This window comes from Myiozetetes cayanensis, unplaced genomic scaffold (assembly GCF_022539395.1).
Source record: "Myiozetetes cayanensis isolate MyiCay16 unplaced genomic scaffold, myiCay2020 scf2-11, whole genome shotgun sequence".
NCBI classification, from domain to species: Eukaryota; Metazoa; Chordata; class Aves; order Passeriformes; family Tyrannidae; genus Myiozetetes; species Myiozetetes cayanensis.
In genome coordinates, this window is record NW_026087411.1 from 22,809,512 (window position 1) to 22,826,112 (window position 16,601).

General features: G+C 43.1%; 1 protein-coding gene across 2 annotated transcripts in view; it reads right to left on the reverse strand.

Moving 5' to 3' along the window:
* The window catches only part of HHAT (hedgehog acyltransferase), a 149,230-nt gene extending 133,995 nt beyond the window's left edge, over positions 1-15,235 (reverse strand). Inside the window, exons 1-7 of one of the 2 annotated variants that reach the window (XM_050314383.1) lie at positions 15,073-15,235; positions 14,772-14,897; positions 13,296-13,363; positions 11,980-12,093; positions 11,156-11,350; positions 9,686-9,898; positions 7,703-7,874 (exon numbers count right to left, since the gene is read on the reverse strand). In XM_050314383.1, coding sequence (XP_050170340.1) covers positions 7,703-7,874; positions 9,686-9,898; positions 11,156-11,350; positions 11,980-12,093; positions 13,296-13,363; positions 14,772-14,865 — 856 coding nt within the window. In that variant the 5' untranslated portion in view covers positions 14,866-14,897; positions 15,073-15,235. The remainder of the gene's footprint in view (positions 1-7,702; positions 7,875-9,685; positions 9,899-11,155; positions 11,351-11,979; positions 12,094-13,295; positions 13,364-14,771; positions 14,898-15,072) is intronic. The other variant, XM_050314382.1, reaches the window with a different exon arrangement.
* Positions 15,236-16,601: the final 1,366 nt, after the last annotated feature.

Here is a 16,601-nt window from a genome sequence, read left to right on the forward strand (position 1 = left end):
GAAAAAAATTTACTTTCCCAGACACACATTTCTTTCTCTAAAACAATTAACTACTTAATATTTTAGAAAATAAAAACTAAGACTTCTGATTTATGTTCATATTTCCAGTTTTCAAAACAGACATCAAGATGCCAAATATTTTATCAGTTTCTCCCTATAATCTTGCAGGATGAAAGAAGTCTCAGATCACTCTTAGTATTTCATAGTGGGCAGACACCTCATTTCAATAGCAAAACACTGCACGCTTCTTAAAATGAACTCAGAAATCCATTTTCTATCTATGAGTTTATCAGAAAAAACTGCAAACACATGAAAACTAGCATCCTACATCCAACCTACAAAGACTACACAACTAGGTCTCAGTTCCAAGGAGGAACTCATGTAACATGTTTTCTTCTAACAAATTAAAACAGAATCAGCACTTACAGATTAAACCGCTTGGTTCCATCTTGAACAGATCATATTCTAGACTGATTTACAAACCACTCATATGAAAATAACCTTTTGAAGTACTAGAGCCTAGTTAATAGTTAAAACTATGACAGTTAATTGATGCTAACTTGTGCATACGTCACTAGAACAAAAAATCAACACATGATTGAGACCAATACATTAAACCCACAGAGCATTCACAACATTCTATAATACATGTGTACATCTCAGATGTATTTCTATACATCACACACCTGACAAAGCACATATAGACTCCTAGTCAAATATATTTTCAGATATACAATTATCTATTAATATCCTGGATTAATCCAGTGCAACAATTGCATTAAACAATACATTTTCATGCAGAATTCTGACTTTCGTCATTCCCTATACCTTGCAAGACGTACATGAAGCTCTGCTCACATGAGCAGAGATGAGTAGATGGTGCTGAATCACCATCACAGGACAAATGTGAAACCTCATAAGGGAAATATAGGCAGTGTTTTTCAATATCTGCCTTATCAGAATCAAACTTCACAAAGAAATGAACTAGTGACATACAACATTCATTTCAGTTTCTATATAATACAATGTACCCCAGCAGAGTGAATTTTACCATTTATAGTCTACATTGCTATAGTGAAGAAAAAAAATCACTTGTTTCAATTTAAGCTCTTTCAGCTAATGCTATTGAGCTCCCCATTATATGTCAGTAAATTTGTCATTCAGTTACAGAAGCCTGAAAAACATACATTGAAAAAAAAGGTTTACCAATCTACCTGTCTTTTACTCTTTTTTCTTTTCCCTGGCTTTATTACATACTGTATCCAATATTACTCAGTAGAACAGAACCACCTCTGATCTGGCCTTGTGTAGCTATTCCTCTGGTATGCTGCAGTTCACCAGGATACTGGACTGCTGGAATTCATAGTGGCTTTTATTCTTGGTGCCTGCAAATCTTCATTTTACAGTGTAAAATGTAAAGGCAGCAAATTAATCCAAATTAAATTTAAAAACTGAGAAGAATGATATATCATGCTTTCCATTAACATAGTATACAGGTCTTCCTACTGTGTCATTTTTAATTCTGAAAGCACCCCACTCTTTCAGACAATCTGACTGGTGCTACCAGAAAGAGATGCAGCACTGACACAAAACCATGGAATTGCTACAAACATTGCATTTGATGTTCAGCATTAAAAAAGCACAAATGCCTTAATATTGCTCAATATGTCAATAGCTAACTATCCACAGACAAATATTTGTGAACATTGACACAATGATTTGTGAATTCTGGAAAACACTCACATTCTCCAAACAATGGCTTCCTGGGACCAATAAATAGCAGTTCTGTTCTTGCACAGCTGAAATGTTTAAATTAATTCTGTGTTGAGGCATTAACATCCCTTCCACAAACTGAAGGGACATAGAGATATGGCAAACAGGCACACATTTGGATACAGTCGCATTGTATTCCTTATTCTGTTCCAAGTGTGGGACTTCACATTTGGTTTCTGTAAAGCTACATTGCCTGTTATCACATGGCTTTTTATCTAACTCCTAGCACAGAAGATCAGCATTGCTGAGAACTATTTGAAGACCAGGTTTGCTGCAATGACAGGGGTGTTAGGAATAGCAGTTCTTAAAAATGAGGCACTCTGAGGAGAGCACCAAAGCCCAGCCTATGAGTAATCCTTAGTACTGTGCTGTCAGGTGCTTATCATGTCTGGTGGGGGTCTTGGAGAGCAGTAATATCTTCTGCTGGAAAAGAGAGGTACACCACTGGAACCCACTGCGTTGAAGGAACGCACAGGACAATACAAGAGTCACTGAAGAAACAAGTGCAAGATTTCACATGGATTTTGTGTTCTCTGTCTCATACTATCTGGAGGATATGGCTGAATGCCTTCCCCAACATCCAGGTAAGATTCACACTGTCCCTATACAGAGAAGATTAAAGAGCTGTGGATGATGACTGAAAACCATTTATATCTCAAGCTACCCAAAAGACTTAGCACTGGAAAATCAAAAAGCTCCTCTACTCAAAGCCAGTTCTCACCACCTCCTCCTCCTCCGTACCAAAGACTGACATTGTTATTCTTGCTACCAAACACATTCCTTGCCACTGAGGAAGCAGAACACACCTGCATGTTCAGTTTTAAATGATACTGTTTTCAGACCCATGTAATACAGTTTTTTGTTAATGCACATGGCATGAGGTCTCCAGTACTATGGTCACACCTTTCTGCAATATAAACATGCAAGTTTAAAGAAGTACATGCAGAATGCTAAAGGAAATAATTTAAACATGAGGAAGAATATGTGATAGAAGAAATTCTGACATCTATTTGGCATGTGGGGATTTTGGTACTGAGTAGGGGAGGGGATACTCTGAAAACAGATCCATAGTACTTTCTTATTGTATTTAGTCCATGTAAGATGTGGGTGCAACAAGCTTTTTCTCATATCAAGGTCAGAAAGCCAGTAAAATGTCTTTAACATGGAAAAAAATTTAACAGTAGACTTTATACTTTCTAGCTGAAGAGGTTAAATAATGAATGTCCATTTTCTCTCCTGGTAGAGAAGTTCCTCTACATAACATGAAGAATAGCTTTAAGAAAGCTGCTGTTTTTCAGAGGACCCTCCAGTTAGGACTCCAACCATTTTTCCTTTAAACCCCCCAAAATCCAAGAGGCATAGTGCAACAAGACACTTTCTACCCGTTAAAGGATTGATGCACAGAGGGATGCAACCTGCACTCTCTCAGGACAGGTTGGTGACTATGTACATCCATAGCATACTGATCCACAGGGCAGGCACAGAAGCTGTCTTTACTGGCAACTGCCAGGCACAAGTTAACATAGGGACAATAGTAATCCAGGAAAACAGGAGTCACTGGGAGAGAAGTAAAGGTCCTTCCTTTAGACAACCTAAACATACACTGTCTTCACTCTTCCCAAAGCTGTTCACAATTCCCAGTGCTCTTATCACTCAGTTAATTGCTTTGAAACATACCAGTTATGAATATAAACTGCATAAAGCAGCAATTAAAGAGATTGCACAGATACTTCAGTGACAGCAATGCTTCCATCCACAGCACCACAAAGTGCTGGAAAGCATGTGCCACGTCCTGGTTTGTGACAGAACACAGTCAATTTCTGCAGTAGCCAGGAGGGGGCATGGCTAAGACAAAGTTATTCTATACCACCTCAGGTCAGTGCCAGGGGTGGGGAAAGGGATTCTCACTTCTGAGGAGAAGGGGCTCCTTCTGCTTGAGCAAGTGTGGTGGATGGAGCAGTGGAGCAATGCTGTTCTGCAGCCAAATGGAGAAGTTGGAGTGGCATGGATGTTGGGTTGAGCTCTGCACTCTCTCTTTTGTACACTTTTGTTATTAATATTGTGATATTACTACTGTTCATTTTTTTATTCCATTGCCATTTCCAGTAAATTGTTCTTATCTCAACCTGTGATCTTTGCCTTTTAGATCTCCAATTGGAGAGGGAAAGCAGCACATTGTTTCAATGGGAGTACTAAAATAGAGAATAACATTCCTAAACCACAACACACATCATTATTTACTCAAGAGATAGGCTTCATCTATCCAAATTACATAGCCAGTGAAGAGACTGAAGGATACTCATTTGAGAAGCAAAGGGTGAAGCAAGGCTACAATACCCTCTGTGCCTTTAAGACACTATAGTAATATGTGTCCCAAGGGACACCAAACAAAAAACCCAGCTGGGTTATTTGGGACAGAAGGTAATTTCCTGTAGAGAGGGAGAAGCTCTGCTCCACACTGACTTCGACTGCTCACATTCAGACAAGTAGGAGAACACACAGAACAAGGCATTTGCAAGTGAAATGCAAGGAATGAGGTAACATAACCTATAGGTCAAGAGGGCTGCTACAGTAACGCACATACTGGCTCATAAAGGGTATGGAGAAAAGAATCTCACAACATTTGACCTACGAAGACCCTTGGTTCAGTTGCCAAAACACACAAGTCTAAAAATTTTAGAATTATTTAAAAAAAAAAAAAAACACAACAAAAAAAACAACAACAACCACCAAAAAAACATACAATTCACAGAATATACTAATGGTAGCTAATGCACGTGAACAGCAATATTGAAGACAGCTTGCACCTTTGTTACAGTAAAATACACAGGCATCAAAACCATATATGCACCACTTCGGTATGCTGCTGCTTGTATAAACTCATGTGCCTATGATTCCATCCACACAAGAGAAAATACTTCTCCTACTGCTGGGTAATTAACATTCTCCCAGCTATTATTTTTTTCTTAATTTTATAACTGTGTGCCCTCAACAATGTTACTTTAGGTCACTTTAGCATTTTTGCTTTACACGGCCATAAATGACAATGTTGTACATAAGCATTTTTAAACAAAAACAGTAAGTCAGTCCGTGTTTAGTTTAGGGTTTGTGGGTTTTTTTATTTCTTTGCTGTCTCACCTCACAGGAACACCACACAATGACGTAGAACACAACTATAGCTTCACACTCATGTGTTGTACTGACATTGCCCTTGGATGTTGAGAGCAAAATCTCACAACACTCTTGTCTTTACCTGCACTACTGGCATTTACTGGCCATTGTTCAAAGTCATCCTGGAAGAAAAATGGAGGAGCACGTATAACCTCCCTGATAACTGGTAATTGCAGAACAGCCTCACAGTCTTTCCCCTAAGTTTACCAGACCATCACGGCAGTCAGGCATTGTGGTAGATGTTCTGTGCTTCTTTGAAGCTGTTGTAGTTAAATATAAACTACAAAACGAACAAAACCCATCAGTGCAGAAAGGCTTATATAGCATGTGGTTAATCCTCCTGAGTCAACAGCAGGATGCTTTCTTGGTCTCAAGACTCAGTTATCTGATGTAACTGGTTTTAATAAAACAGAATGCAAAATAACAGAGGTGTTTGGCTCTGTACAAGAACTGGTGTAGAAGCATCCATAAGGGTCCAGTAAGTATTACTAGTACCCTTATTACTCATATATTAGTGGCTCCCTAAAGCAAGTCACAACAGTGGCCTACCACTGGTTGGAGTCTAAGGAGACCTCTATAATCATTATCATTGTGTTGGGTCTGGCTGGGATGGAGTTTGTTTGCCCCATGGCAGCCCTCACAGTGCTGTGCTTTGCATTGGTGGCTGGAGGGGTGTTGATTGCACACCAGTTTTTTGGCTACTCCTGAGCGCAGCGTCGGTGCTGTGGTATTCTTTCTGGCAGAGGACACAGGTAGACCCAGTTGACTTGGGTTAGCCAAGGGGATATTCCATACCCTATGACATCAACTCAGATATAGAGGCTGGGGTGGCGGGGTGGGGCATTCGTTGTCTCCAATGGCTGCCTGCTAAGAAACCCCTGTGCGTGCTGAAGCCCTGCATCTCGGGAAGGTGGCCAGACATTGCTGCTGATTGGGAAGTAGAGAATAAACCCTGTCATTTTTCACTTTGCTTTTGGATGCACAAGCTTTTGCTTTAATAAACTGTCTTATCCCAATCTACGAGTTGTTTTCCATCTTTCTCTCCCCTTTATGGCTGGGAAAGGCAGTGATAGAGCAGTTGGATGGGTATCTGGCATCCAGCCAAGGTCAACCCATCACTATGATAAACACGTAGAAAAAACACTTTTAGTGACCAACTGCTTCAAAATCTCCCTGTAGTATGTTTTAAACAGCTGCTTTCAATATGAAGAGGAAGCTCAGTAAGTATGGTTACATTTTGAATACACCTCTCCTAAAAGCAAGGTCTCCACAGGCAACTCATTAAAATATAGTCATTTGACTTGAAGTCAGACAGCTTTACAGTCCAAACTTGCTTTAACACTGGTTTTCACCATCTGTTGCTTTGAGGTATTTTCACCTTTTCTAATCATCTGTTCAAAATGCATTTTAATTTTCAGGATTACACACTTTTTCCTCATCAAATAAATATACAGCCTACAGTGTTGTCTGTGAAGTAACTCACCTCTGGCTCCCCTTTAAAATCAACATTGGTAGTCTTGAAAGGAGGGAGGAATCCACCAGTAGCATCACAGTTGGAATATTTCATGCCTAACTCAGTAGCACCACCTGCCTTTTCAAGTGGCCAGCTTTTTGTCACATACACAAACACCAGGAGTGAACAGATTTAATTCATCAATGAATTGACACTTATAACAGAAAAACTCAGAATCCACTTTCTAAACAGTGAATGAGTGAGGAGTAGAACAAACAATTAACTACAGAGGCAAACCTCTCACTTTCTTGCTTTCCATTTGCCCTTGCCCTTTTTTATACCTAAAAATCATACTGAAATATATATTGTTTATTTATGTACCTACAAATAAGCACAGAGTGCACACATTGCCCTCTGCTGACCAGAGTCCAATGCACAGGTATCCTCCAACACACACTGCTCTTCATAGGTAATCTTCAACAAATGCTGGACAGGACCATACCAGAGTTATATTATGGTGTAATATCCCTGGTGTAAGAGACACCTCCTTCAATTCAGGAATCACGAAGGCTTTTTCAGAACCCAGTTTTAAGGTCTGGAGTTTCTTTTGTTCCTCCTACCTGGTGATACACAGAGCTGGGAAGGGAAGGGAAGGGGGGCAGGAATCAAATGGACTACATATGACAGTTGTTTACATACCATCACCCAAGGCTCTTGCTGGATTATGCTGCATTTATCAGCACTTTTTCCTCACAGTTGGGCATTTTACTGAAATACCAAGGAGACTGAGCAAGGGCAGAAGTGGGGGAAGCCAAGTAGGAAAACATAACTGAGAGGTACTGACTGCTGCTTTCAGATCACTGTATTTCCAAGTCCTTCCCTCTACTAGTTTCATGAGTTCTGTCATTTTTACTTTTCAACATGAATATAAACTAGAAACATCAATCAGAAGGAGATCAATAATAATTAACATCTCCCCTCCTCCATCCCCACACTAAAAAAACCTCTTAAGTGTTCACTTCTATGACTCGAGGAGGAGAAACACTTTAGACCACAGTTTAGACATACTTTAGAGTGAAAAAAGTATAGAACATTTTTAATTTAGGAAGCAGCTCAGTAACATTCAACTAAGCTTATAAAGCACCTACATGTTATATTAAGAGTCTGTAGAGCACCTACCTCTCTGACAGTGGTTGGCTATAATGTACTACTCATAAGCATCTACAGATAGACATAAAAGAGAAGTAGACTGAGGATCTTGAAGTGGTAGAGAAGAAAGATTTCTGCTATTGTTTCTATACTCACCCAAGGCCCAGTATGATGCAGATTCCAAAGGCAGAGCACTACTGTAGAGAGCGTGGATATACATGAGATGAATCATCAGCTCAGCCAGGCCCCACCAAAAGAAAATACGAATTATGCCCACGATTAAGATGCTGAGATTGCTCTTCACACTGAAAGCTTCTTGTCTCCTCATCTGCAGAAGAAATCCAAAGAGGTTACCCAGCACATAACTGACTGTTTTAATCAAAATACTCATCCTGAGAACTTTTTGACTACACCATTTGGAAATTCCTCTAGACATATTCTTGAGAAAAACTGGTTTCTCCATTCTCAATCTCAGTAAGCCATAGAAACCAACAAGAAGCCAAACACAAACACACTGCACCAAACTTTTGTAGGAAAGGTCAAGTGCTGTTAACCTGAACAGAATCCAGACACAAGACTTAAACTCCTGTAACTTGATTAACCTCTAGAGATAATCTAAAGAGATTAAAGAAACCACAGCTATGAAGGTTTTCCAAGCAGCAGCCCTTTCAAACACAGAGACCATGACTGTTTGCTCTTTAAATACCTCCAACTTTAACAACTCCAGGGAATTGATTACTTGAAGACAGTTCTTAATTTTTCTCCTGTAGCACTGCCCAAGTCAGCAAGACCTACATGACATTATGAGCAAATGGAAGTGCAAGTTAAATACCAGATAAGACAAGGTTTGCAGTTGACATGCTTCTCAGGATGCCCCAAACTCTTACACTGCTAACTACAATAAACACATTGGCATATTATTATTGCACCTTCTTTCTGCAAGAAAAGAGAATAGGATCAAACAACAGAAACATGGGATTGCCTAAAAATACAGTCATTTTGTATATCTATTATTGTGTGCAACATTTCCTTCTCCAGTCTCTAACTGGCCACCAAAAATGCACATACAAGAGAAGTAACTAACTCATCTGCATGGACCCTCAATCACAGGCGTGTAGTACAGCCAACATGCACACTCATTTGGAGGGTTTGTTTGTACCAAGCAGATGAAAGCTTGAAGACCACCATTTTATCACAGGGATTTGCACAACAAGCCTCCAACCCCATGATTAGAATTGCTATGATATGACTTGCTTCAAGCCAGAAATTCAGCAAGGCCACTGATCAAGTGTCAGTGCCTCATTTTTGCCTGGCAATGGATGCCAATTGTCAGAACTGGTAGTACACTCTTTGGGACATACGGCAGTTTCACTGTCTCCAACTCCAGAACTTCCACTTTCTAGTGTGTTCAGCAGGAACTCTCATCTCAGTCTCAGCTTCATTTAAAGGGTTCTGTGAGCAGTCTTCTCAAATAGCAGCAATAAATACTCTGTATCATTCACTTTGAATCAACTGCTAGGCACTGCAAACTTTGAAACCCTTTTCCAACGAATATGGAAAGCGATAAAGAAAGAAAATATGGAGTTTTCCGCTGTCACATAGAAGCAGGCTTGAAAAGCAGCCTGCAAGGGACTAGGAAAAGCATTTGTTAAGATTGGTAAGTCTTACACAAGCTTCCTAGTTGAAGCAAAGTGCTCCAAGTAAACAATCATGTTTTCACTTCAATATGAGGGGAAACTGGAGCCTTCAGGAATTTCCAATACAAACTATCAGTTTTCTGTGACTCTGAAATCTGTTTCAGAGTTAATAGCAAGCTTATCCTGAAAACATTACTTTATTCCACCTGACGGAGAAGAAAAAAAATCAAGGCCAGCAGCTGCATGCTAAAACTACAAACACTTTCCAAACATAACAAAGCGTGTCACTGGCTCCCTGACTGAAGGGATGAATCTGATGTCAGACAAAAACATCCTGTGAAGTGGAAGAACTTGGGCAGGAAGGTTTGTCTTATCCAGGACATCACCAAATTCCCAATGATGAATGATGCACTCAAAATTGTCACATTCCTATAATATTGTTCGATGATTTCAAAATTTTGTAGAAGATAGTTTTAGACACCCAAACAACAACCACTGTTACCTGCTTACTGAATTCATCAAAATTCATAAGGGGTCCGTTGTGGAATGTGGGATAATAAAACACATATGCCAGCATCCATGGGAATGAGTGGGATGACTTCTGGGTAGGTCCATGCCAGCAGTACTCCAGGCTGAAGCTAGTGCAGAAGAGGCAGCGGACTGACACAGTGAAGAGCAGCAGATAATACTCATTTTCAGTGTCGTACCACTTCCGCTGCAAGACAGAAAGCCAGATCATGATGGTGCAATGCTGTATTTTCTGTATGGCAAAACAGTGATGTCCTCTCAGATCCTAACTTTTGCGGTCAGCATCAGCAAGAAGCAACTAAAGCTAACAGCAGCTGGAATAAGAATCTGAAGTGAACAGCACCAAACACATGAACAAGCACCGGCTGTTGAAGGAGAAAGGTCCTCCACAGATACTGCAGCCAACATAGAGACAACTTGATTTCAGAAACAGATTAGGCTGTGAAGAACTATGACAGCAGGAGAGCTTTTCTTACAGAAATGTCATTATCTCCCTCAGATTTGGTCCAGTAATACAATATTCAAATCAGTTGACAACACTACCGACAGCCAAGGGACTGCTAGGGACAATGCTAGATCTGAAAAGAATCAGCCACTCTTAAGAAAGCTTAAGGCTGAAAAAATGTTACTGAGCCCTTGAGATTTTGACACTTACTGTCACACTTGTTTCCAACAACAGACACATATCATCATAAACTTGGAAACATCAGCAAATGTAGTTTGGCTGATTACATCCTACTGCAGTGGGCCCTTTCCTCCTCAGGGCAAGCACAAACCTGACTACACCACATAAAGAGACCCTACACACTCATCTCCCCTTCCCCAAACATCTGGAAACAAACCTTGTAACAGATGCCCAGTTTTTCCCCTTGGTCCAAGTAAAAGCAACAAGGACATTCCTTAGAATTGAGCAACAGTGTTTCCAAAATCTGTACTACCCAGAGAAAGAGCAAAACTGAGCTCACATCAACCAGTTGTGAGCAAGTAACTCATCTGGTACAAATCAAAGTGTCAGAGGAACAGTCTCCCTCCCTGTAGAAGTCCACAGTCACCAATAAGGTACAGGCAGGCTTGACTGAGCAACTCCCATATACAACCCTAAAAAGCAGCACCTCAAATTGCTATGATTAGAGTTCCAAAGAATATGAAATGTGTTTAATAGAGCGCTAGTAAAGTATTATCATATTCCAGTTCTACTGAATACCACTTACACATTAAGGTACATATTTCTATCTCAATGCACTGGCCACCATGATCAAGAAATACGACCTTTCTAACTGGAGAAGCTACAGCACGAGTCACTGCAGCTCTACTGCCTGACTTTTTCAAACCAAACCCTGCTTACATTAACTGAAGGGACAATACGCTGTCATAAAGGTAGATGCTATTACAGACAACCACAACCAAAATTAATTTGATGCTTAATTAGTCCTCCTCACGTTACCTTGGTTTCTTCCACAGTTGGTATGCGTAAAGTGGACAGCAAGATAAGGGAGCACAACCATGTCAGGAGTGACAGCTGAAACTGAGCCACAGCAAAGGAAACAGCTGCATGTAACAAAATGACAGCAAAACCCTTGATTCCCAGTAACAACCAGCAGGCAGCCATTCCATAAACCATCAAGCACCATGGTTTATACTGTCAGAAAAAGAAAAATTAACAACCTTTAGTTATTTTGAAAGAAAAAAAGCACTCAATACTTGTGCAGTCCTGCATAGGGTCTACAGTAGAGATAAAGACAATCAACAAGGTTAAGAACACATTTGAAAATACACAAAAACCCAACAGTATCCATAAAGGTGAAGGGGAAGGTGTTCCTGTAATAGCATCATGTGAAATCCAGAGTCTCCCTAATTTGCAGGAGAACATAACTTCTTCCTTTCCTCCCCCAAACTAGGAGGTGTGACACCACACAGATCATTTCCCATAATCATGCAATCACCTAACAGTTACGCCAAAACCCAAGTAGCCATCACTTTACAGTTTTGGAAAGGAAAAACTACACCCTTCTTTTATCTACAAGTCAAATGACACTGTTTAATGGTTGACAACAAGGCAGAGGCTTTCACGGGTTGGCAGCTGAAGTCTCCAAACATTAAGATAACTGCCCTACACAGTCAACCTGTGCATTGCTACAGACCCACTCACACAATTGACCCCACAGAGTGAGATTTACTGCATTCAGTGGCCTCAGTGTCAAGCTTCCCATGTCCAGAATAAACTGAAAGTCACAGAAACTCCCTGCTGTGAAGAAAATCCATGCATACCTTCTCCACCAGGAGCCTGGACACTTGTGATACCAGCAGGTGACCAGCCAGAAGCCACAGTATACGTTCCCTTCCCCATTCGATCCAGTAGCTCCACTCAAAGTCCATGGGGTCCTGTGGCATGAAAGGAATTGGTCACAATGTGTATCTGCCCACAAATGCATGTTCTTACAGGACAAGAGAACACCTCTGTAACACATTAGGTGTGTTTTACCCAGCAGAACTCTCTATTTGAGGAACATCATTTCAGCAATCCAGTTGGATTGAGTAAAGCAGTGAACTCAGACAGCACCATCTGGATTTCCAAAGGCACAGAGTTCAAAAAAAAAAAAGAGCTTTAGACAATATTGTGACTCCTAAACCCCTCCTAAACAAGGATGCTGAACCTGAGCAGGCAGGAGGGATTAAGAGAGCAACTCTGCTCTGCCTTGAAAAATCAAGAACTTCAGTGAAAAGGCATTTTGCCGGAAGAAAAGTTTAACTCCCTGTTTTAACAATGCCTAATTGCAATCAGATGGAGTCAGGTCATCTGGAGTTTCCTGTGATATGAGGTTTTTACCTAAATTAGGTAAGAGGATAGCCCTCTGTCAAATGCAGAGCCTCACTAGAAGTTCAAGAATTGCTTTACAGCTTTCTTGAAGCATGGCTTCCCTTACCAGCAGTGATGGCAGGCCTAAACACCAAAACGCTTCCACACACATGCATTCCTGGTCTTGCACAAGTAATCCTCAATATTAGTTACATTAGTTGCTTTTGATCTCACAGACTTTTGAAGAAATGCAAGCAAGGGGGTGGGGGTGTGTGCAGTTGTTTTTTTGTTTTCTTATTAGGTGTTTTTTTTTAATACTAACCACATTTCTTTAAGACCTTTTCACTCAAAAATCTGTTTAATTTATCCTGGACTACAGGCCAACCAAGTAAATGATATGCTCACTGATGTTACACGTTATCCAAATCACCCAGTGACAGGAAAAAAAAGAGGAGAAAGGCTTCAGGAAGTGTCAAGGGTGATTAAACCTTTTAAGGCCAAACAGCAAAACAGAGGGTTATTAAGTGATGTAGCAAAGGATAGACACTTAAGTCAGGGATCAAAAAAAGCAAAAAAACTCTGGTTATGATTCTTGGATCTAGACACACCCAGCCAACCCTTTACCTCACCAGAAGGAGTCTAAAATTAACTATAAATATCCAAATCTGCAAGTTACCACAAACTTCTGAAGCTAAATCAGAAGTTTGGATGTGCAATGGGTATGAAAACACAATGTTCATATTATTGCCTCAAAATTAGAGATGCTGGTACCTGTCACCCATCCTACCTTTTTGAGGCCCCAAAAGAGAGTTCCTGGGTCCAGCCCAAACATTCTGTCCATCACAGCTTCATACTCTGCAGGGAAAAGGAAACGTTTGCTAAGGACACAGCAGCCAGAGGAGAGAGAGTCAGGGATGGGTCCTCTGATGCTCAAGAGTAACACATTCCCATGTTGCCTCCACCAATGGGGGTACCCAGATCCAGGGAGGGGCATGTCACCAGCTGCCCAACCAGGCCACAGCTCTGCCCCATAGCAATGGCAAAGCAAATTCCCAGAACCTGTGCTTTGATTCCCCCTTGCAACAGGAACAGTACCACAGAATGACCCATCTTCTATTGCATAAAACCAGCACTAACCCTCCATTCCCCTTTTTCAGAACTGCCCGGTTTCTCCCACCAGAGCAAAAGAGACACACAGACCTGAGCGTGGCCAGTACAGCCAGAGCAGGGAAAAGCCACTCAGAGATGCCACCTACAGAACCTGCTGCCATCACATTCTGCCACCTCTACAGAAGATCTGCTGTACACATGGGTGGACAGCCCTGTAGGCACTTACCTAACACTTCCTCCACCGCTCTGCAAGTGCCCTTCTGGCACTCCTTCCCTTGAGCTCTTTTAAGAGACAGCTGGGTCATTAGTGTAGAACACCTTGCTGATTAAAGCCTAACAAATGCAGTACATATTTTCCTAATGAGCCTCTCTAGCTTTTTATACTTTTATAATACCACCTTTATTTCCATTAGAATACCAACATGGCAGAAACACTGCTTCTTTTCATCTACAAATTGTACTTAAATCATCTAAAACCCCACCTACAGACCCACTTATACAATTCACTCACACACAGGTTCTGCACTACACAGCTCCACTGAATCCAAACCAAGTCTCCACAGCAGCTATCAACAAGAGGTAACACAAGGCACAAGCAGGTGTCTGGAAACAAAATGACTCCACAGCTGCACAGACAACCCAACCTTTGCTCCAAGCCCAGAACCCAGAGTTCCAGGCAGGGAGCACCCAGCTGTCCTGAGGCCTCACCAGGTTCAGACCCTGGAAAGCACCATCACAAGGCATAGATGCTTCTTAACCACCCACCTGCAACAGGCTGCAGGTGACTAGCCAGGAAAAACAAGATAATTCAAACCCAACTTGCCTGAACTTTCCTCATTTGAGTAGCTGAGCTTCAGAGGTCTCCCCGTCCTTTCCTTGACAGGAAGCTGCCAGGACACGATTGCCATGGGTGTTCCTAGCACTCAAAGGCAAGAAAGCCCTGGGACAAAGCTCTCTGCCCAGGTGGCACCTGCCTACTGCTTCCTCACAAAGGGCTGGCTGGCAGCTGGGAAGAGCACAGGCGCTCCTCGCAAAGTAACTAAGTAGAAACCAAAAAACTAACTAAGTAGAGAGCAGAACTCAGGCTAAGCAGCCTCGCCAGCTACGGGCGGGAAGAACCGCCGGAGCAAGCGCGACCCCGTCCCCCACTTACTTCGGGACACTTGGTGCGCTTCGTAGAACGCGTAGAGGTGGGAGCCCACGGTGAGGAACCCGTAGAGCCATAATTCCCAGGCCGGCAGCAGCATCGGCACGGGAGCTGCTCCCGTCGGCCGCCTCCCTGCGGGCAAAGAGAGGACCGGAGAGGTTTCCCCGCGGAGGACGGGCGGGCACCGAGCAGCGGGGCAGCCCGCACCGGGCCCTGCGACCCCGGGCCCCCGCGCTCTGCCGGCAGGGCAGGCGAGCCCTGCCCGGCCGCCGAGGCCCCGGGTTCGAGGGCTCAGCACAGCCCATACCTGGCCAGACCTTCGGGGCACAAACAGGACCGGGGCCGGAGCCCGGCTGCTCTCGCCGACCCGGCACCGAGGCGAGTGGAGTGGGGACCTCGCTTCCCCCTGTACCTGAGGAGGGCTAAGCCGCCGGGAGGGGGAGGAGCGGCAGCCGCGGCCTCGGGCAGAGGCTCCGGCCCCGCGGCGAGCGCTGACCCCGCGCCCGGCCACTCCCGCCGCTCCACAGCACGGGCAGTCCACGCCCCGCTCCCGCCCGGCCCCTTCACGGGCTGCCCCGCCCCGCTGAGGGAGGGCGGAGCTCCGCGGCCCTGCTCGACCGCTCCCGGCCGCCGGGCGGCACCGCAGCCCTGCCGGCGGCACGGGGTGAGCGCTGCTGTAGGGTATGCGCACAGCTATAGAATGCCAGCACAGGCTACAGGGCGTACGCGCAGCTACAGGGTGCGCACACCCAAAGGGTGTACATACACCTACAAGGTGCACAGGCACCTACAGGGTGTACACGCTACAGGGTGCACACACCTACAGCCTCTCACAGCCTTCCCCCCCCATCCTTGCCAGAGTGCAAGGCACACTAACGCAGGGACACTGTTTTTACAGTTACCACGAAACAATTTGATAAATCAGCAGGCCTGAACAGTATCACCAGAGCAGGAACGTGGGGCTGGAAGTACTGGTGCTGACAACTCCCTCCTGGGTTTACCTGCATTTTAGCAAGAGTCCCCACCTCCTGGCACTGCAGACACAGCTAATAAACCTCACTACTCCTAGTGTTAAACGCACGTTAATTTTCCAACCTGAAAAGTTTGGGCAATCTATGCTCATTTTATCTGGCACCCTGTGACTCTTAACCTTCTCTGGTTTTGATATCAGTGATGTAATTTTTTTATGGGGGAAACATTTTATATCCTTTCAGATGTAACCTTGCTAGATCTTTCAGTACCTCTTATAAAATAGTATTTCAGTTCCCCTGATCAGTTTGAGGTGTTATTTGCTTCCTCAAATTTTTGTTTCCAGGTCTTTGAAAGCCAGTCTTCTGTCTAACATTCCAGGTCAAGGCATAGAAACAAAGAATCATAGAACCATTAAGGTTGGAGAAGACCTCCAAGATGGTCAAGTCCAATCTTTGACTGAACAACACCATGTCAACTAAACTATAGCACTATGTGCCACATCCAGTCGTTTCTTGAACACTTTTGAGGATGGTGACTCCACCACCTTCCTGGGAAGTCTGTTCCAATGCTTAATCACTTTTTCCATTAAGAAATTCTTCCTGATGTCCAACCTGAACCTGCCCTGGCACAGCTTGAGGCTATTTCCTTTGGTCCTATTACTAGTTGCCTGGAAGAAGAGGCCAACTCCCACCTTGCTACAACCTCCTTACAGATCATTATAGAGTGATAAGGTCTCCCCTGAGCCTCCTTTTCTCCAGACTAACAGCCCCAGCTTCCTCAGCCGCTCCTCATAGGACTTACTCTCCAGACCCTTCACCAGCTTCAGCACCTCAACGTCTTTCTTGAAGTGAGGGGCCCAGAACT